The sequence below is a fragment of the Solenopsis invicta genome, chromosome 11, assembly GCF_016802725.1.
Source record: "Solenopsis invicta isolate M01_SB chromosome 11, UNIL_Sinv_3.0, whole genome shotgun sequence".
Lineage (NCBI taxonomy): Eukaryota > Metazoa > Arthropoda > Insecta > Hymenoptera > Formicidae > Solenopsis > Solenopsis invicta.
Genome location: NC_052674.1, coordinates 7,347,473 through 7,367,940, shown reverse-complemented (window position 1 = coordinate 7,367,940; position 20,468 = coordinate 7,347,473). Strand labels below are relative to the sequence as shown.

Genomic DNA, 20,468 nt, shown 5'->3' with positions numbered 1-20,468 from the left:
AATGTTGTATTTAACGCGTTTACTGCTAAATACGAATTAATTCGTAATTTATCTCTAAATGAACACCAATACAATTTTTTGGAAAAGGCCAATTAGGTTTAAGAACAGTCAACTGCAAAACACTTAAAATTGATCATACTATTTTGTTTTCCTTGTCCATTTTCTGTAAATTATAAAACTTTATAAAATATAATACTTTGAATTTTACTAATAAAATAATTTTTTAATTAAGATAAGAAAAATAATTTTTTAATTAAAAAATTAGCTTAAAGATGACTATATTGAATTTGTAATTTATAAATTTAATAGAATGGTTAATCGGAGTTGCATGGTGAGACCAGCCTTGGCAAACCTTGTAGTCTCAAAATAACAATTTTCACGTGGCTATTGAATATGAGTTACACGCGGCGCCGTTGATCAAAGATTGATTGGCCGATCTAGTTTCTGTTCATCCGAATTATAAAAAAAAACCACCGCGAATGATATCCGCGACCATTTTTTGCCTTTCGACCAATGAATAAAGAGAGAGTGAGTGAGACAGGTTGCTCCATCTGTTGTTTCTAGGTTGGCGTGACAGACGCGGACCATGGGCAAAAACCAAAACCAAGCAAAAAGGCAATGGCGGCTACCCGTTGGACAGCCAGCGAGCTTGGCTACCTGAAAAATCTCAGAAAGATGTGATCTACGCGTCGCGATCGACGAACGCAAATTCGAGGTATGTGCCTCGCGACTCTCTTTTCCTGGGGCGATGATTTTCTCGACATGATGACGCATCCGGGATGATATAAGAACGAACTCTGGCAACATGTGGATTCCAAGCGATTCGGTCGAAAAAACATGACTCGTCACGAAAAGCTTGAAATAATCTCGAGATGTTCAAGCCGCAGACGTCGCGAATCGAGCTTACCGTTTGCGATCAAATTGAACGCTCATTCATTCTTCGATCTTTCGTACATCAACCGCCCCGACGTGACACGAGATAGCTTTGTTTGTGTTAAACAAATCTCATGTGTTTGTCAGTAGTACATTTGTTTACGAAATTTGTTACACGTGAAATTTACTATTTGCACTGATTTACCTATTCCCATTGATGGAATATGTGTAGTATCAAAAAAAAGATATAAATGGTTACTCAACTTCTGATTTGTTACTATTGACACATGTTTTATATAAAATTATGTTCCAATGTAAAATTTGATGAAGTGTTAAATATTTGTGACTATGTTTTGCTTATTTTTTTTATATTAATTGTATGAGTTTTAAATTGTTTATTTTAAGTAACTTAAAGTAAAAATTTTTTCTTGACAGGTGTATGGCTTGAAGGTGGGGGAGTATTGTTACCTGCAAGGGTAGAAATGGCACAAGGTATGTGCAGAGGATGGCTGATAGACGAATGGACTTGTTATTGTATCAATTAGACAACGAATGGTGGTCACTCGCAAATCAAACAGAAAGATACTACAGCAAGCAGGAAGGAGTGAATGAGCGAGCGCACCTAAGTAATGAGCGAGACTCGGCATTATCCTATTCGCTCGGTCTCGGACTTATACGCAGCCGAGGAAATAGAAGTGCTTCTTCTAGAAGAGATACGCGATCTGGAACCGCCACCAGCCATATATTCTAAACCCGAAGATATTCAAGACTTCGAAATTGGTATATACAATGTTTCAATTAACATTCATATGTTAACATAGTTTACATGGAATCTTATTTACAAAATTAAAACTTCTATGCTAATGAATACTTTATGTGTATAGATGTTTTATAATTCTCAATAATATTGAAGTAACATGTTAAAAGTCTAACTTGAATGTATTCCAAAATGGTACAATAATTAAATCATATTTTATGTTATGCTATGTATTATGCTATAGATTTTTAGTTACTACAGTGTGATTTTGGAATACCTGCTTGTTTCATATATGTCCATTTCTATCAATATGGATTAACTTATAGCATTTTTCACTGGGAAAACTAGTGCGCACTGAGTGTGTACTTGCTGCAGGTAATTGGGCGTTTCCGTCATCGCGCGAACCGAAACGTTTAATTGCCAGCGGCGAGTGCGCACTAGTTTTCCCAGTAAAAAACGCTATTAGATTTCAGGAACTTGCTTTTTATTTTTTTTTAGTTCTAAAAATTAGAAAAAACTAACAGTAAGTTAAACCAAGATTAAAGTTAATCTACATTGGTGGAAATGGACATTGAAGTTTTGGTTACATGACATGCATACACAAATGTATACATGGGTTTGATATTGTATCAATAGCAGGCAGTAGGACAGGGGGGCGAATCAGCTCCCAATCATCAGACCTGGATTCACCAGGGGTGAATTCGACGGTCCATTCTTGGGATTCGCATGCCAATTATCATGGTCACTATGGTAATAGTGATCACAGACTTGGCTCCTCGAACGCCATGCCTTGGTCTCGCGCAAGTCATGTGGTTATTTACTGTGACATACAAGGACATCTTAAAACACCTACGGGTGTTGTTAGACTCTTATTGCTTGTGAGTTCAGTCATTTTTTTTTTTTTTTGTAGAAAATGTATGAACAGACTCAAAGTTTGAGCTACTAAAAATTATTTTTTATACATATATATATAAATACATTAATGAGCGCATTTCGTAGATATCCTCTGCAGCTTGTTTGGCAACTTTATGCAGTTCTGGCACTGCCAAGGTCAGCATTTTTATGCTGCCTTTAGCAGATCGTTTACGATTCATGATCTTTGTAGCTGTTTTCTGTTTCTTGGTCACTGCAGCCCTTCTCTTCCTTGATATTTCGCATGTCATTTACATCCTTCCTTTAAATTGGACTAAGCTGGTAAGTAATATTTTATTAAAACATGTATGTATGTTTCAGAAATTATTTGTGTAATTATTTAGATATCAGTTGATGCTGTTATGTGTAAGAGTTTATTTTTTTCTAGAATGCTATAGTATTCACTGGCATAGGCTTGTCATATGCTGCGAGTAGCGTATTACTAGCATGTACAGTATGGGAATACCACAGTGGACGCTGGGCACCAAGACGCACACGTTCCCAACTGACTGCTGCAGCAGCAGTGGGACTTTTTTGTGCTCTTTTAGCGTTTTTACTATCCTGGATACATTGTCGTAGTGGATCAAGTTGTAAAGGTCAAGATTCCCGTAGTCATACCCCAACGCAACTTTACAAACCTGTTGACAATTCTTCTTCCTCTGGGGTAATTAATCTGCTTGTTTTATGGCGCAAGTATCAAGTAGTAATCACTAGGTGTAAACATAATCTGAAATGCAGGTCACTTTGAAGGAACGTAGTCCTAAGAGACCGGCTTCATGGGCCGTGAAAAATCAGCAATCGAAGAAACGCAACGCGGACAGTGACACGAACACTAGTAACGGTGGCCATCGCGGTAGTAATCAGATTGAGAAATTTAAGCAAGGCGCCAACAAGAAGGACCACTGGGCTACGACCAAGCAACATATTTTAGATACACATACGAATAATGAGGATATTCAGCGGGAAGAGACCGAAATTGAGAGGAGACGGAGAAGACGAAGGAAAGAGGGTGACAGTAGTTCGACCGGTGACGGAAACGCGCCAGGTAGTGGTAAAATTGATACTAGCCGTGTTACTGCGGAGGAAGCTAAGATTAGACGAGTGCCGCGAAAGTTACCTCTACAGTCTACAGTGGAGCAATCTCAACCGTGGTCTGATGCCGAACGTAGGAATAGTGGTACTACGCAAATTAAAAATAAAACTAGGCGAACGCCAGTGAACAATGAAGCACAGAATTGTTGTGAAATGAACGAAGCTAGATCGATCAATCGAGTAACTCGAAACGGTCTCCGAAATTGGGAAGCGGAATGTACGTCTAGCAATGGTATAGAAGAAACTACTGATGCAAATGTGGTTCGTAACGCCATGTGGTCCGGACAGTGGCGCCCACCACCAGATGATGTTCAACCTTGTTCTAGCAAAACTATCGATCCTTACAGCTTTGCTTGAACGTCTTGTGAAATACGAAGCACACATTTTAGGTAAAAAACAAACTTGTTCCATTAAGCAGTTTCTGTGAACAGTTTGTGACATAATGAAATTTTTTATAAACCAAGTACATCTATATACTTTACGTTAAACGTTTTCTTTTATTAAATTGCAATAGTAGTTGATACTTATTATATATTTAAAATTTCATATCTTTCTCTTCTTTGTGTATAAACTCATCTGATTTTAATGTTTAATATTTTGTAAATGCATAGTGTGATTGAAGTAGAGAATTGTATCTTGGTTTTATATATTGCATCTGTGTTTTCAATTGTGCATGAAATCGGATGTGATTTAAAATGTTAACGTAAAATATATAGATTACTATATTCATACATGCAACAGGTGAAAAAGTTTGTAGCCCAAACTTACGGAATAGGACTTATCAAGTTTGTCGTTATCGAATTTTGCAGGACGATATTGTGTCCAAAGATTTAAGATCTTGTATAAAATTATTGCTGCCTTGTACATTTTTGCTGCCAAGAAAATAAGTTCTCTTTAGTTGTTCGGGTCCTGACGTTTTGCATCATACAAAACTAGACTGCCCAACTTTGATAAGCAAATAATGCCACTTCATTCCAATCATGTACCAAATAATAAATCTAAGTAAGTTTTAATGGGATTTTGTAAGTATAAGACCACTATATAGCACGTAACACTAATATATATTTGACTAATTATTTCTATTATATTTTGATGCCAACATATTTTGAGCTCCATGCATACTTGAAAAAAAGCATTTATATAGAACGTGCAGGGAGAAACCGCCTATTCTTTAAGATGAAAGTGTATATATTAAATCTTAAAAGGATTATATACATAGTAAAAATGCAGCTAGACCGATCTTTCTATCAATCCTACAAAGAACGGCAGTTGCAGCTGCAATTTGCGACTGTAATTTGTCTATTTAAATTTATATGTAATTGTAAATTCTTGAAACATAAGCACAAGATTTCTTTTTATTATTCTATACACAAATTGTACTTTTAATATTATTTAAGGAAAAGTCCAATAATATAATTTATTTAGAAATGCTTAAAAGACTACGTAATTGTAAGTAAAGTATGAGAAAATTAGAGTTGATAAAGTTATGAAACATTTAAAAACGATGCTTTTAATAAAGCTTCTAATAAAGGATAAAGGAAAAGATTATTAAACGCAAAATTAAAATTGCTTTCTACATTCCTCATTTAGATTTTATTTCAAATTAGATTTTATTTTATTTTAATTGAGCTATGATTAGATAGCTTATTAATAATCAATCATATAATATTAAAATCATGATATTTTTTTGCAACGACAATATCTTTATATATATATTTCACACAATGGCCTTATATAGAATTTTAAATTTTTATTAAAGCAAATTTTGAGAAAAATGCTAAGAATAATTTTATAGAGAGAATTTTTCATTGACTCATAAAATTTTATGACTTGATTGGTATTTTTTGCATTGGAAGATCGGTTTGGCATTAGGTTCCCGTATAAAGAGAATAGTATGCGTGGAACGAGATTATTCATTATATTATTCCAATTAGCTCACACTCTGAAATGTGCTCATTATATAACAACAGTAGTATCATTCTTGCACGAGGACGGATTTACAAATTATTTAAATTACATAAGTTTTATTTATAACGTACTCACAAATTCAATAGTATTAATTAACAAATAACGTCGGTATATAATTATCTATTTTTAAGTTTTAATTGAGTATTTTCACACAATTAAGACTCCATTTCACTACAGAAATTAATAGGTTTTTAACTCAGATTGAGTTATTTAAAAAAAATCCGTCCCTGTACCTGGGTCATTTATAAGTATCTTACATAGTTTTAAAATTATTAGACGAATAGTATATAATTTATTGTGTTAATTGTATTTATTATATTAATCTCTTATTTTAATGAGAGTCTAGTCAACTCTAGTCAAGCACTTTTTTGTACAACTATATCTTCTTAATAATCCATCAAATTAAAGAGCAAAGTATTTTTTAGTACATACATATCGTGTTAGAAGTACAATTCATCTTAGAAAAAGAAACTGTTGAGCGCTTGTTTCCTGATTGATAATTCCATTGAGTCCCTTTTAATATATAATAGTGTCACATAGTCTTCAGAAATCCTCTGATATCTCGTTTCTCCTTCGTTCAGTGTATCACGACCATTATACGAATAAATGTAAACATATTAGCTAATCTTGATTAAGACAACTATTTTGTCTGATAACAGCTATTTTGTCTTTTGATACGATGCCGCGAGTGTAAACACAAATAAATTACACATTTATCGAACTTTGATGCGTCGACCTTAAATCAATTAATAGTGTAAGAGAAATGCGTGTTCATATAGATTCGTAAAGAGAAATAGCATATAATGCAGCAGCTTCGTTGTGGCAAATATCGATGGTAACTATTTTGTTGGACACAATAAGAAACAATATGTAACTCTTCTGTATATGATTCATTATTGGTATGCTGAGAATTGAAAGTGTGATTATCTTGAAATAGTATTTAGAGGTAATTGATCGAATAAAAAGTCACTTGGCATAATAAGGCAATTAGCTTTGAGCTAAATCAAAGTGTACAAGCACTGCCAGAGGAAGTATAATGCTCTTCGAATGTAATGTAATATTGATTAAGTTCTATTAATGACTTTACATCCGAGGCTTGTAATTTTATGATTTGTAATTCGAACTCGCGCACTTAGCTTCATGTCATTTTTTTCTCATTGTTGTAATAACAGATTTTTAAATGCTAATTGTTAAATTTTTCAAAAAGAAAAAAATGTTATTTGTCAAATAATACTATCAAATTAGTAAGGAGCAGCTAATGGATTAAAGTCATTATTAAATATACTACATAAAGATTAAACTGCAATTCAACTTCGATATTCGCAACAATTATTTGCTTCAACGAAGTTAATATAATAAATAGCAGTATGTTTGTGATACATGAAAAGCACTGTTTCCTTAGAATTTGTATGAATAAATTATCATTCAGGCAATAAATTTCGATTACGATTAATAGACGCAGATTTCTTTATATTAAGCTCGATTGACAATGACCTGTAGTGATAGCATGACAATCCAAATCTGTATATGACCTGAGATCCTTGGAAAATCAGGCGAGTTAAAAGGAATTGATAGGGAAGATTATTATGTGGGTTTAAATGGCTATTTTAACGAACATCTTAATTGAGAAATGTATGATGTCGAAAATTAGAAATGTAATTTCGCAGAATAAATTCCTGTCAATTTATTTTAATTCTCCTAGCAAAATAATTCAACTGGCCTAATTCCTCATTCGTTAAATAATAGACATACACATGTAACGCGTTACATGTTCCAAATACAAAGTGTTCGTCTCATTTGGATATTTCTAATGTGTTTTAATATTTATGTAGATGTAGTATTCGAGTATTGATAATATATAATGTCATTGTATTTATATATTTAGTTACATGTGAATGAATAATGTGATGCTGCCAATAATTATAGTGAACATCAAACTGTAGCGACATATTATAGGATTGTTAGGAGAATCGTGAGTCGAATGTCTTTGCAGAAGTCTGAAAATGGATATGAATAAGATGGCTAGATAGATTACCAAGTTATAACGCAGATATGCGACACTGTATCTTGGCGATTTGTCGAGTTGATAGCGAATGATCTGGACAATAAATGATTCATGAGTCACGTAACACCTAAGTTACATAGCATTATCACGTATTCTTTTAAATGTCATTTTGTACATCTACGAGTAAATGAGTATTTATACACTATCAGTGGTGCGGAGTTGTGTGTGTGTGATTGTGTATGTTACTTAACAATATATCAAAGCTAGTCAGAGTGAACCTTGTGTGTGTAATGTTACTTGAACAGAACAATGTACATTTGATAGTAAATGCGTTAAATATGGCTCGATTGGCAACGGCTAAGTATAACATTATATTCTGCGTATATTGCCATTGAAAAATCACATTGTCACACAATCGTCCGAAATACAAACAAAATTATCAAAATTTTTACGCGATCTGTTCAACTTCACAAGAGTCACGCCTTATGAAGAATTGGAGTGTCTAACAGTTTATATAAATCATATGATAATCTTTCCATAATTAATAATAATTATTTTTAACGCGAAGGCAAAACTAATGCAAAGGATGAACATTTAGAATAAGATTCATATCGAGCTTATATACATAATATCAATCTGCAATTACGAAAATTTTCAATATTTTTATCATTACTGTTATATTAATTCTTCAAATTGATATTCGAAGATATCACACAAAGATTAAAAGGAATATCATTATTTGCGTGCAACTTTAATGAACTTCTCATCGAATTAATGTAGAAGAGCGCTCAATTGTTGATATTATTGCGTTCAGTCTCTTTCAATTTTCCAACTATGTCCTCCAAATTTTTACGACGTATGCAATACTTCGTTTGATCGCTTCCGTTTAGCATAGAGGTATAAGGATACATGTGTCCGACATAGCGATGAATCCATCCGCTTGAAGAATGAAGAAACCAAGAAAATATCACAAATATGACTCCAGTATTAAATATAAAAATCATATTTCCGATATACTCCAGTTGTTGAGCACATAAACCTTACCTTTGATTTCGGGCATACAGAGGCGAAGTCTGTAACGATACACGTAAGTAAACGCGTGATCCGGAATAATCTTACGTCTATATCTTCTTACCTGCCGTTGAAGTCTTAATTGCTTCAGTAATAAATATTTACAGATGGATCTCGCCCAACTGTACTGATCGCAGTACGCGCTCGATAATCCGGATGGGTTCGCCGGATACGTTGAAAATTGCCTTGTCGTCAAATGACGCTGTTGGTGAAGCAGGTGTCGATTATCTTGTTGCTGCTGACACATGTAATTCGAGTAATACGGATCATCATAGGCTGTTAAATGACCCGAAGAAGATTCTAAAGAATTTGATATTGCAACTGTAACAAAATTTAAGTAATCAATATTGAACACCTTATGTCTGATTAATCACATGATTTATTATTTTTCACACAAAGTACATTCAAGCATGTCTGAAAGATTACGTAATAGAATATTTAAATATACATAATATGGCATTAATTTTTTAATTAACCTTTCGCTCTCTGAACATTCAATAACGTGTCGTAATATCGTTTCTTGTATGCAGCTAGTTGAACCATTGAGTGAGTTTGAAAATTGTTTTCTGAATTATCTGATTTTGATTTTACCATTTCACATCTGAATTAGAAATTGTTTTATTATTATATTGACATAGTCACGCGCACGATTAAAACGTTTACAATAGCATATAGAAGAAACATTTACCCATATCTTGATTCTTCCGTATTTTTTTCTTTATATTCAAACGTAGCTGCTTTCTTATTCGTATCGTAATTTAAATTATTTTGTTGTAATTCTCTCTCAGTTATTTTATTGAATTCTTGAGAAATATATTTCTTTTGTAATTTATTATCGTAAGTGATAGCTTTTTGTCTTGTTTTTTCAATTAATTCTTTCTGGTTCTTTTCTACATTGATATCTGTATTATGCCGTTTTAAAGGTAAGCAATTGTTGCTATTTGAGACATTAAATGTAAAATTTTCCTCTAAAACTTTTTGTGGTGTTCCAGACTTTGAATTTTTTGATGGAAAATATATTGAATTCAAGGATCCCTGTGGATGTGGTCTGATGCGTGGGAAAGCTGACAATTCTGTATGCATATATGAGAAATTATTTTTATAATTTTGTACATTATCTCTAATTAAAATATATATTATATAAATTAATAAAATAGATAATGTTACCAATAAAAATTCCTTTTTGCGCGCGTTTTAAAAAATTGTTTAAGCTCGTTTTAAGTCCATTGCGCGCTGTGGGTAAAAAATCGTCCGCCTGTAAAATTTAATTAATTTAATTTTACCTCTAGAGATATTTTAAAAAACTTTAAAATTCTTTATATTTTTTCAAATACGTTTATGATAATGTTCTCATCCTCTTCCCAACATACATCCATTTTATGTATATCATCTTTAATTGTCTGCTTAATTGTTGCGTCTTGATCTATATTGATTATTTTTTGTGATATGACAGATTTTTTATCTTTATCAAACACATATTTTTTACATTCATATTTAACATCATTAAATGGTTGAATCTTATTTTGGCGTGTATCTGCTATCATCTTAATATTGTTACACATTTTCATGGCGCGTGTATCCTAAAATTTATTAATGCGTTATAATTTATATTAAAAATTTATTTCATATTATCTTTTTTCATCTATTTCTCTTTTATGCATACAAACCTGGCATCCTGTCTGTGACGAGTGACAAAGATGTGATTCATTAACGGAATTATATAAATTAATTTTAGTAGGCATACAATATTTCTTATTAAGGAAATATTGTTGATAAGACGATTGGTACTTATTATTTTTTTCCAACCAATTTTTTGAATTATCATTTAGATGATTACTTGATAAATCCGCCTATTGGTTAATGTAGAATTTTTAACTGTTATAATTTCTAAATAAAAAGTTGCACAATATTCTCTACAAATAAATTACGTTTCTTATATGACTGGGAATCTTGGAAATTTCGCTCTTGGAAAAACCTCGGAAAGGAAAAGCTTCTGAAAGCGTCGACTTGAAATCCGAATAATTTTTATCGTATAAAAAACTTTTTTTTGGTGATGAAATGCTATCCGTTACTCTGTCCATGTTTTTAGTACTAAATATATTTTGAAACATATTGCTGCTGTTGTAATATGAGGTATGAAATTATGTAACAATAAAAAGAATATACCATGAAAAATGGGGGCTTACTTTTCCTGCAGATTGAGTTTAGTAAAACCTGTAGTTGTATGAAATACTTCTTTAATCGTGTTATCTGATATATTGTTTGGAAAAGGTATCATTGAGAGCAATAACTGCTTTTTTTGAAAATCACACTCTGCTAGTAAATCTTGGACTTCTCGTAGCACACGTTTATATGCATTAATATTATCTTTTGGGTGATATTTTTGCAGTAATTGTGTAATTACATCCGAAATGTTGTTCCCTTCGTAATCATGATGTTTAGCTGAAATGATAAACGGTTCATTGTTGATGCAGTGTGATATCAATGTCATTTGTACTCTCTAGTTAAAAAATACTTTAATTAATTTCTTTATTAAATTTAAGAAGCTTAATTCTATATTTTAGAATAATAATATTATTAAGTGGTTTATTAAAAATAAAATTTTATTTTATATATTTATCAAATCTAATCATTTTGTTTATAGAGCTGTAAGATATTGTTTGGTCAAAATAAATAATTATAAATAATGCATATGATTTAACAAATACAATTGACAACCACAATTCATGCAACCATGATTTTTTACTTCTAGATAAGTATATTTAAATATGTTACTCACGCTGCTCAAAATTGTCCATGCTTATAATAACATTAATAATAGGACTTAAATTGAAAGGACAGTGACAAATTGCTTTCAACAACCTTACGTATCCCACCAAATTCGATGATCAAAATAAGGTATTCGTGAAATAAATGAAGTATTTCCATTATTGAAAACAGCTGACAAATGCAATACACACACCTCATTTGTATCCGATTGCATCCGTAAAATGTTATTTATATATATAGTGAACAAAAAAAATGAGTAACTTAGCGACTTGGGAAAGAAAAAAATTTATAGTTTAACTTTTTTTTATTACACGTTCTCCCTTCGAGAAAGTACGATTATCTCCATTGTTAAAAATAGACATACTTACGCTTTTAAGAAGGAAATCGTATTTCTTCGAGAAGAAATTGCATCGGCTAATTAAAACACAACTGCAAATTCTACATGTGGCGAGTGGATTATTTTAATGAGGTTTCGCAGAGCTTAGACAGCATTCTCCATGTGGATAATCCCAGAGACTTTGCAAGGATTATTAATTAATGATTAATATAAAAGAGAGTTCATGGCATAGGCCACGTTACTTGTTACAATGCCGCAACAGAAAGCACTTCTACTTTCCACCTGCCTGTTGGCATTCGTTGCCAGTTTAACTCTGGCACTTCCACCTGGAGCACCATGGACAAACTTTGCATCTAAGCCTGGTAAGATTTTTTTCTTTTTATTATTATATATAAAAAATAATTTAAAGAAAACTTTGCTATAGTTATTTATGTAGAGAAATTAGATTTTTTTCAAAATATCTTTTAAATTTAAATTCAAATAATCTTCTAAATGTTATATAAGAGAACAAATTAAATTCTAAATATGTATGTAAGGAACATTTAAAAGAAAACTTATTATAAAGTTATACAATAAGAAAGGATCAGATTTCAAGTCATTGCTTTTCGAAACTCTCTTTTCTTTTTCAACTTTTTTCCAAGAGCTAAATTTCTATAATTCAATCATGTAAAAAACATAATCTATTTGTAGAGAATATAAGGAATATAAAGAACTTACATTTATTAATTGTTTTCTACTTCAAAATTCAAGATTTGAAATAGATATACAAAGAAATAATAAAAATTTAATGATTGTTATTATTTTCCATAATCTAATAATTGAAATCATATTTTTCGTACTCTCATGATCAAATTTTAAATACAAATTTTTAAATTTATTAATGTCTTATTGCATGCACAAAAAATACATTTAAATATCGTACCAATCATTATTTCAAAATTTTAGTTTATTCGCGAGCTCTCGGACCTCCTGGAGGAATGGACACGATATCCGTACCTTACGTACCAAAATCTCCATTCATGCCAAAATTCGTCGATCCGAAGGCGTTTATTTCTAAAAAGACGGATATGCTGAGTAATTTGTTCGGCGGTTTGGGACCAGTTGCATATAGCATGGCAGATACTCAACCGATCATACCATATGGGGCAAGTGCACCGTCTTTAGATACCACTAATAGTGCAAATGCATTATTTAATAAACGAGATATGCTACAAGCTGGTAAAGAAAAAATGGTCGACAGTAGCAGTATGTATAAACGCGGTATGTTTGGTCCGTTCGCTCCAAAATTCGGGCCGATGGGTCCAATAGGTCCGATGGCTCCAAAATTCGGACCTATTACGCCATTTTCATCACCGGATATAATGCCCGATTTTATGGATAAAACATCTTTTTCTCGTAGAAGAAGAAGTATAGAAACGCCTTCTTCCGCAAACGATATTAATACCATTCCAGGCTCTTATCCAAAAATAGTAGAAGGTATATCAGCAACAGGACCAGTCGCTGGAGATGTACCGAAGGAATACTTGCCACCGGGAATGTTCGGACCTTTTGGACCAGGTCCTTTCGGGCCTTTTGGACCAGGTTCTTTCGGGCCTTTTGGACCAGGTCCTTTTGCACCGAGTTCTTTCGGACCAGCGGTGGACCCAAGTGCAATTATTTCGAAAAAATCAGGATTCTTGGACACGCTCTTCAATAATCTTGCTACCAGCACTCCAGCAACAACAACCGAGGGACCTACGGCAAAAAGCACTATTGTACCACCTAGCTTTTGGATTCCATCCTCCATAATTCCTGGCCCGACCGAATATACCCAGAAAGTATCGGACTTTCTGAACAAATTATTCGACAGCATAAATGCAACCGCATCAGAAGCAAGCGATGGTTCAGACGCAAAAAGTGATTTAATGAGATCTCTGAAACCCGATGATATTTCACCGGACAAAATCGCAAGGTCCTTGGACGATGCGACGTCTATCGCAGCCGCTAAAGATGCAATCGTTGATACGATACTATCAGAGCTTGGCGATTTAAAAGGCGATATGATGGCAACTTTGAATGATCTGATCGCGTACGAGAAGGCTGCGGCAGCTTCCGCCACTACGGCAAAGAAGCCTTTTAAGCCTTTCTCCAGTGTATTTCCCTTTGCGAAACCAACAATGGATCCAACGGTTCCATATCAGCAAAGAATGACTGTACTCAGCCAAGTATTCGATATGCTGACGGATCTGCAAAGGAATATCAGTGTAGTCGCGAAAAACGCAATGGTAACTAACACTAGTACTCCAAATAATCCAGAATTGCCTAAGGTTCCATTAGCTAACAATGAAGTTGATGCTTCAACAATTAATAACACTCTCTTGGACGCTATTCTGAAGAAAATATCCGCTATTGGAACTGCAACTCCGGCTTCTTATTCGGCATCTTATCCGGCTTCTTATCCAGCTTCTTACCCAGCAAGTCCTGTCAAGGGAAATTCTGTAATGAGCAGAGCTTTACCTAAATCACCAACGTCTTTCTGGGTGTCTTATCCGGAGAATCCGGCGCCTGCTGTAAAACGACAAGTGGACGATGATTCGCTACCATACTTCGCATATGGAAACGATAATGATCACCAAGATCATAGACAATATAAGAGAGGTGTACAAATGCAGATGCATCAGGGTTACCAGAGTCTACCTGCAGGCTCCGTGGAATCTGTACAAGCAGGAGGAGGTTCCACACCTGGACACCAAGGAGGAGGAATTAAATTACTGGTAAGTGTAATTTTATTTTAAATAATTTTAATAATAATCAACTGAAACATTAAGAATGAAGAAGAAAAAAAATTTGAGCCGTTAATTATAAAAGAACATTTTAATTTCATACAGAAATTTTGTTACGTACTTTAACATGTATAACGTGTCTAACTAAAATTTGTAATTTATTTTACAACATATATTGCAATTAGTTACAATAATTCATAATGGAAATCACCTTAGATTGAAGAAAAAGATTCGAAAAGTTCTTCATAAATCAATTATAACTACAAAATTCTATAAATAATTTGCAGCAATTATGATGTCATATATTCAATAATTGTTATATTAATTGGATAATAATTATTAATGGATTTAAAGTCTGTTCTTAATGTTCCAGTTATTATTATGTAATGATTATATATTATTCTATTATCTTGAACTAATATACTATTTTATTAATATTCATTAACGCCAATGTTTTGCATTTTCTTCCTCCTTTTAATTTCTAAATATGTTACGATGTTTATACAATTTACAGGAACCTCTCTAGATAGTATAAAAAATGTGTGCGAAATATGTACGTATCAGAGATTCCTAATATACTTTACTGTTTTCTAAATCTACTTTTAAAAACTCTATATACATCTATTTATTTATATGAATTTATCAAAAAATGACAAAAGTAAAATGAAGTATAACAACAAAACAATAAATTAATCATTTAAATAATTTAATGAAAGGCAATATGTGCATATATACAATTTTATGTCATAATATATAACGCGCTATATAATACCTTGGAAGCCTATGTACAAAATTATTGCACACACATACAAAACGGCAAATAATGAATTATATAATTACCTAACACTTTTCGCCGAAGATCTCTTTGTTCTCTATTTAATCGAGTAATATCCGCATGTAACTTATAAAATATAATAACTTAATTTGTGTTTTCAGATTCAAATGCCTAAATTGCCTAACTTTCAAGTTCCGAGCTTTCAAACTATTAATTAAGTACGTGCAAAATGTCTCTGAATTATGAATATCGCAGACATCTGTTCATTTGTCGCAGGGATCTAATGCTTACGAAAACTCGAACAAATGGGCTGACTGGATGCAGTATCACAAGAATGAATATCAAGATCGTAGGCACCATCATAACCACCATTAGGCCACTCAGCCCCAGCAGGAGTATTTCTTACGTTATATATTTACGATTAGTTATCAATAAAAATCTTTTACAAATGTTATCCAAAATGTGAAAGTAAACGTGTACGATATTAATCGATAAATTCCAATAAAATATATTTGGCAGAAGATAGAAAAAAGAAACGGTAATGTTACAGAATTATTTAAAATTCTCTGATACATAGTCGAGATAACATACAAAAAATGAAACTAAAAATGCCAGATTTATTGTATGTTCGTTTTTCATTAAGAACAATACACAATACTTTATCTATATATATGTACCGAAGGATATGAAAAGTGAATGCTCTTTCTGATAGTATCTCTAATCTATTTATTATATAATCATATTTTAATAGCAGTAATACGCTGAGATGTGCCCATCAGTCGCGCAAACAGACCGCGACACACGGACGCAATCCTGCATCAAGTGCGTTGCTTTGTTCGTCAATCAGCAATGCATTGCACGCAGGGTAGCGTTAGTGTGTTAGGAAGCATCACAGTTTGGTTACGCGACATATAGTGTCTTATAAGAGGTGTACATTATCTAACATTAATATCAACTCGAAGAAGTGGAGAGACAAGTTCTTTTACTTCGGTACGAAAAATGTTATTTATAATACTCGCTAGATATATACCTGATTTCGTTTTTACCCTCATTACACTTTCATACAAAATTGTGGAAATATTGGCAGTATCGTTAGTAAGTATAGACTTATATGTTGCCCGTTTCATATCTTAATAGTTCGAATTGTTAGAGATACGATCTATATTCGTAAGTAACGAGCCACTTTCGGATTTATTCGCAAAAGCGAAGTATTTTAACGGTACTTTGGTACTTTGCTATTGATTGTACTATACTTCCTTAAAAGTGAGTCACTATCATCTGCCTTTTGTGACTCTAGTGATGAGATATTCCATTTGTTGATCAATACGGAATACCATGTAAAACGATGCTAGTATACTACCCAACGTTACCAGGAATCCTAATCCTTCGAATATTAGCTTTGGCGCGAATATCTTCCAAACCATTAAATGCCGACAATGTATAGTTGCTGCGAGCATGCTGCCAAAAGTCTAGAAAATAAATATAATAAGTGATTCAGACATGTATATCTGGATAAATTTTTTCCTCTTGGAAAAAAAATCTAAATTTTAATATTATCTTATGCGACATACCCGAATTCCGTGAAGCAACGCGTATTTCCCCGCAATTGCAAAAATTGCAGCATGAAAAGCAGAATCTTGTTCGAACAGGAGAAGCTCGCCCCTTTTTATATCATCCAGAAATTTTGCTTTAAGAAACTTTGGAAATACCCGATGTAATGCAAATGGCACAATCACTAATAGTGGTAACATTGTGCCCAAAATAATATGCGATCCAAACGTATTAATACCTAAAAATCATTTTGCCATTTAAAGGACTTTGTTAGTAAAAATTTTAATATAGAGGCTGTATTAATATCTACCGATTAAAATTGCTGACACTAAGTTTCCATAAAAATGACCACCAGTTCCTACAAAGGCAGCATGCCAGTGAATGGTAGGAAACGTCGCCTGATGGCCAGTTCCATAAAAGAAATATTCAGCCAGTAAAAACCAGCAAAGTAACACAGGCATCGATACGTCAACCAGCTCAGCTGTATGCAAAAATGTATAATTAGAAAAATTAAAAATCCAACTGTGTACAAATAATAAATACAGATTTTATTATGTATACTTACAAATATTATTAGCATTTTTGTATCTCTCTATCGCGGATAAACCCAAGATGCAAACGCACGTTACAAACATCAAAAATGTACCAGGCGATAGAGTATCTCCTAATAGTAATGCGTACAAAAGTGTAAGGAATACGCTTAACGAAATAAATGCAGCACTGTAGGCAGTCCCGAAACCATAAATAACCGGGAGCTCATCGGTATCTATTCGTTTACGGGAAATGGAGTCTTTTATCTTTTCGAATAATCGAGGCACTATGTTCTCATCGCGGTAGACATCGATGGACTCCTTCTTCTTTGGCAGCAAGTATATACTAAGCGGACGATAGTAGAGGATGAGAATCGCGAGGACGCAGAAGAAGTAAACCACATTGGGTAGCGTATTGATCTCCCAGGATAACGCAAGTTTTGGTTTGACAAACTTTGGAAGCTTTTGTAGAATCCAGTAGCAGCCCATGCAAACACTCACGATAACCGGACAATACTGACCCACCATGACGCTGGGGGCAAAGCCTGTGAGATTTCCACAGCTTTGCAACCATAATCTAACTATCACTACATATGATGCCAGGATGACTGAGGCGAGTAAAACAGCGAGTAGAGCACGCTCCCAATTATTTGGTGTTGTAGACCAACCAACTTTGCCAGTTGCAAATATAGAACATTCTCGTTGTAAATGCTCCTCTCTACAGCGCCAGAAATAATGTGAAAGCCTGACTGAGGCACACGCTAGTAAACCAATAATCAGTACAATTGTCTTGAAATTTGATTTTATTGGTTTTGATGTAAACCTTGTTTTTCTCTCTGAAGTACTATCAGCATCATTTTTTCTCAGGTCGAATATGAGAAGGCAAATAAGCGTAATAAACAGAAAGGATAGGACTTTGTCCTCTTCAACTATGTAACTGTTAGAGAAGAGTCCGCATACTGTTAGAAGAAGTATTATCCTAGCTACGTAGGTCAACAGTTTGATTCGACGATGATCATACCAGCACATCGATATGACATCCCAATTTTGAGCGATTACTATAACCAGTAAACCAACAGAAACCGCGCCAGTGACAAAAAAAGTTGTGTTCCTCAATTCCTCTAAAATATTTAATAAAAACAAGCACGTGATAATCGCCGCGGTAACTAAATTTGCTATAATGGCACATTGCAAGAATGAAGATTTAAATATATCACACATACGACTTTCAGGAATACCAGTGATGAAGAGATAAAAGAAAAACAAGGAACAAAACATCAAAAGTAATCCTTTGGAAATTAGACCAGAATCAAATTGGACCCACACCTCCGAACACGTGTCTTTCAATAATTTAAAATAACCTTTAGTATCTCGAATAAACACTTCTAGCTTTTCAATACTATCAACTTGTTTAACTCGCTCAGAGAGAAGACTGTATATGTAATGTAAATGTTGCAGCTGCTCTTTCGAAAACAAGTATGTATCTGCAGAATATATCTCTATGTACTTTTTTGTTTGGGCAATGTTCCTCCATAGAGAATGTAATGGATAAAGCAACTGACCAGCAGTCACCTTTTCCAATTTACTTGGCAAACAGTCAAGTATTACAGAGCCTAAATTAGAAAAGGGAATTGGTGTGCCGAGAATCGATGACAGAGTAGGAACGAGATCAATTTGATTTACACTATTGCCATTAATTGTAAATCCTTTCAACAGCGGAGTCGTCGAGTAAACAAACATCGCGGCCTCAACCTCGTTGGCACTGTCACCGCCATGATCTCCCGTCTCGGTCATACCATGATCTCCAACAACAAAAAGCATCATGTCCTTCTCGAGAGATGCCACAATCTCTTTTATAAGCGTATTTGTGTCATTTAACTTTCTTGTCATTTCTGGATGCTGCGTGCCATGCTTGTGTCCACAGTGATCAACCCCGAGAGTGTGAGCTATCAGCAACGACCAGTCTCTCTTCTTCATCTCAAAGAAGATACGATATTGGACATCCTTGTCCACGCTGTCCAGATCCCAGACGTTGAATGATGGCGACGGAAACTGCCTCATAAATTTATCCGGGAATAGATTGGTCCACGTGTCATCCCCCATAAAAACGATACCACTGGCGGAATTTTGGTCAATGAGATTGTCTTCTTGGATATACTCCGAGGCAAAGTTCGAGCCCACTTCGATGAAGGTAGGCAAGGAGCCTGTTGTAAGACCTTTCAGACGCTGCATTGTCGTCGTAGGTGGATCGGCCATAAATCTGTATAGGCGAGAATGCGACGGATATTTCTGCAGCAGTTCGTGAATCACGGGCAATTTGTTGCGATGGTAGGAAGACGCGGCGGCGTTGTCCTCGTGCCACTCCGCGAATTCATACTTCAACGCGTCGACGATCAAGAGCACGACCCGCGCTCGGCGCTCCAGACACACCTTGGCGGCGCGCTCCGTGTCCTGGAGAACGTCCGCCGTGTCGCAATCGCCGGTCTCCGTGCACCGCGCGCACTCGGCCCGTTCCGGCCGGGATACACGATTGAGAAGGAAACCGCTGGTGAAGACCAACAGGCCGGCTGCCATCAGGTAAGACATCCATGCCTGAAATACCAAGTAGTTCCATAGCCGGCTCATCTTCGTCGAGTCAGTGTTGCTCTCGGCGGATATCGTTCACTGGCGGTACAACGTCGTGGGCACTGCGACAGCGGAAACTTAACCTACGGCACGCCGGTCTGTTCTCCACCATTGTTGCATCTGAATACGATCGACCGCGATATTGTTTTGGTCGCGCTAAACGCAAAGAACGTCTAATCAATAATTCATGTGTCGCGGTTCAAATCAGAACCTAACCTCAAAGAACACCTTCCCACTGCGTAGAGCAGTCCGCATCGATTCTCCACGACGTGTGACGGCGCTCCGCTTGGTCAGCAAATCCTCGATTTTCGAGTCAGTTTGCGAGAATCGACCGAAAAGACCGCGCAGACTTCTCTCTCTCATGCTCTCTCACGCTTCTTCGTTGTTCTCCGTCTATCTACCTTTCCGTCTTTCACCTTCATGGTTTTCTGCGCTGAGAGT

At 34.6% G+C, this 20,468-nt stretch overlaps 5 protein-coding genes across 7 annotated transcripts; 2 read left to right on the top strand and 3 right to left on the bottom strand.

The window, feature by feature from the left end:
- The first annotated feature begins 547 nt into the window (after positions 1–547).
- On the top strand, positions 548–8,507 carry LOC105200243. Of its 2 annotated transcripts, none has more exons than XM_011167715.3 (6): positions 548–715; positions 1,309–1,653; positions 2,267–2,508; positions 2,630–2,824; positions 2,931–3,206; positions 3,293–8,507. In XM_011167715.3, the coding sequence occupies exons 2-6, from the start codon at positions 1,503–1,505 to the stop codon at positions 3,989–3,991; spliced, it is 1,563 nt and encodes a 520-aa protein (XP_011166017.1). In that variant the 5' UTR covers positions 548–715; positions 1,309–1,502; the 3' UTR covers positions 3,992–8,507. The 2 variants fall into 2 exon arrangements, with proteins under 2 accessions (XP_011166017.1, XP_011166008.1); XM_011167706.3 differs by having other exon boundaries at positions 557–715; positions 3,281–8,507.
- On the bottom strand, positions 5,530–8,948 carry LOC105200709. The gene is made up of 3 exons (XM_026132551.2): positions 8,743–8,948; positions 8,652–8,680; positions 5,530–8,546 (listed from the first exon to the last, which is right to left on the bottom strand). Exons 1-3 carry the CDS (start codon positions 8,923–8,925, stop codon positions 8,396–8,398), a joined length of 363 nt encoding a protein of 120 aa, XP_025988336.1. The 5' UTR covers positions 8,926–8,948; the 3' UTR covers positions 5,530–8,395.
- Positions 6,717–10,436, bottom strand: LOC120356797. The gene is made up of 4 exons (XM_039454905.1): positions 10,346–10,436; positions 10,013–10,258; positions 9,846–9,933; positions 6,717–9,751 (listed from the first exon to the last, which is right to left on the bottom strand). The coding sequence occupies exons 1-4, from the start codon at positions 10,418–10,420 to the stop codon at positions 9,363–9,365; spliced, it is 798 nt and encodes a 265-aa protein (XP_039310839.1). The 5' UTR covers positions 10,421–10,436; the 3' UTR covers positions 6,717–9,362.
- A 1,543-nt stretch (positions 10,437–11,979) lies between these two features.
- On the top strand, positions 11,980–15,857 carry LOC105200268. 2 transcript variants are annotated; one of them, XM_039454902.1, is made up of 3 exons: positions 11,980–12,146; positions 12,730–14,537; positions 15,483–15,857. In XM_039454902.1, the coding sequence occupies exons 1-3, from the start codon at positions 12,035–12,037 to the stop codon at positions 15,537–15,539; spliced, it is 1,977 nt and encodes a 658-aa protein (XP_039310836.1). In that variant the 5' UTR covers positions 11,980–12,034; the 3' UTR covers positions 15,540–15,857. The 2 variants fall into 2 exon arrangements, with proteins under 2 accessions (XP_039310836.1, XP_011166048.2); XM_011167746.3 differs by having other exon boundaries at positions 12,002–12,146; positions 15,598–15,853.
- Positions 15,236–20,334, bottom strand: LOC105200254 (GPI ethanolamine phosphate transferase 3). The gene is made up of 4 exons (XM_011167728.3): positions 17,438–20,334; positions 17,183–17,353; positions 16,893–17,110; positions 15,236–16,790 (listed from the first exon to the last, which is right to left on the bottom strand). The coding sequence occupies exons 1-4, from the start codon at positions 20,025–20,027 to the stop codon at positions 16,596–16,598; spliced, it is 3,174 nt and encodes a 1,057-aa protein (XP_011166030.1). The 5' UTR covers positions 20,028–20,334; the 3' UTR covers positions 15,236–16,595.
- Positions 20,335–20,468: the final 134 nt, after the last annotated feature.

What these genes read in the sequence shown, in the direction of transcription:
- LOC105200243 (XM_011167706.3), top strand. Translation starts at nt 1,503, where the DNA reads ATGAGCGAGACTCGGCATTATCCTATTCGCTCGGTCTCGGACTTATAC. An exon ending in TATTCAAGACTTCGAAATTG is followed by an intron (nt 1,654 to 2,266) that starts GTATATACAATG and finishes TTGTATCAATAG; the next exon opens with CAGGCAGTAGGACAGGGGGG. An exon ending in TTGTTAGACTCTTATTGCTT is followed by an intron (nt 2,509 to 2,629) that starts GTGAGTTCAGTC and finishes CGCATTTCGTAG; the next exon opens with ATATCCTCTGCAGCTTGTTT.
- LOC120356797 (XM_039454905.1), bottom strand. Translation starts at nt 10,420, where the DNA reads ATGCCTACTAAAATTAATTTATATAATTCCGTTAATGAATCACATCTT. An exon ending in CGTCACAGACAGGATGCCAG is followed by an intron (nt 10,259 to 10,345) that starts GTTTGTATGCAT and finishes AATAAATTTTAG; the next exon opens with GATACACGCGCCATGAAAAT. An exon ending in ATGAGAACATTATCATAAAC is followed by an intron (nt 9,934 to 10,012) that starts GTATTTGAAAAA and finishes TAAATTTTACAG; the next exon opens with GCGGACGATTTTTTACCCAC.
- LOC105200709 (XM_026132551.2), bottom strand. Translation starts at nt 8,925, where the DNA reads ATGTGTCAGCAGCAACAAGATAATCGACACCTGCTTCACCAACAGCGT. An exon ending in AATTAAGACTTCAACGGCAG is followed by an intron (nt 8,681 to 8,742) that starts GTAAGAAGATAT and finishes GTATCGTTACAG; the next exon opens with ACTTCGCCTCTGTATGCCCG. An exon ending in CTGTATGCCCGAAATCAAAG is followed by an intron (nt 8,547 to 8,651) that starts GTAAGGTTTATG and finishes TCATTCTTCAAG; the next exon opens with CGGATGGATTCATCGCTATG.
- LOC105200254 (XM_011167728.3), bottom strand. Translation starts at nt 20,027, where the DNA reads ATGAGCCGGCTATGGAACTACTTGGTATTTCAGGCATGGATGTCTTAC. An exon ending in CAAAAATGCTAATAATATTT is followed by an intron (nt 17,354 to 17,437) that starts GTAAGTATACAT and finishes TTTTGCATACAG; the next exon opens with CTGAGCTGGTTGACGTATCG. An exon ending in CGTTGCTTCACGGAATTCGG is followed by an intron (nt 16,791 to 16,892) that starts GTATGTCGCATA and finishes TTTATTTTCTAG; the next exon opens with ACTTTTGGCAGCATGCTCGC.
- LOC105200268 (XM_011167746.3), top strand. Translation starts at nt 12,035, where the DNA reads ATGCCGCAACAGAAAGCACTTCTACTTTCCACCTGCCTGTTGGCATTC. An exon ending in AAACTTTGCATCTAAGCCTG is followed by an intron (nt 12,147 to 12,729) that starts GTAAGATTTTTT and finishes TCAAAATTTTAG; the next exon opens with TTTATTCGCGAGCTCTCGGA. An exon ending in GAGGAGGAATTAAATTACTG is followed by an intron (nt 14,538 to 15,597) that starts GTAAGTGTAATT and finishes CATTTGTCGCAG; the next exon opens with GGATCTAATGCTTACGAAAA.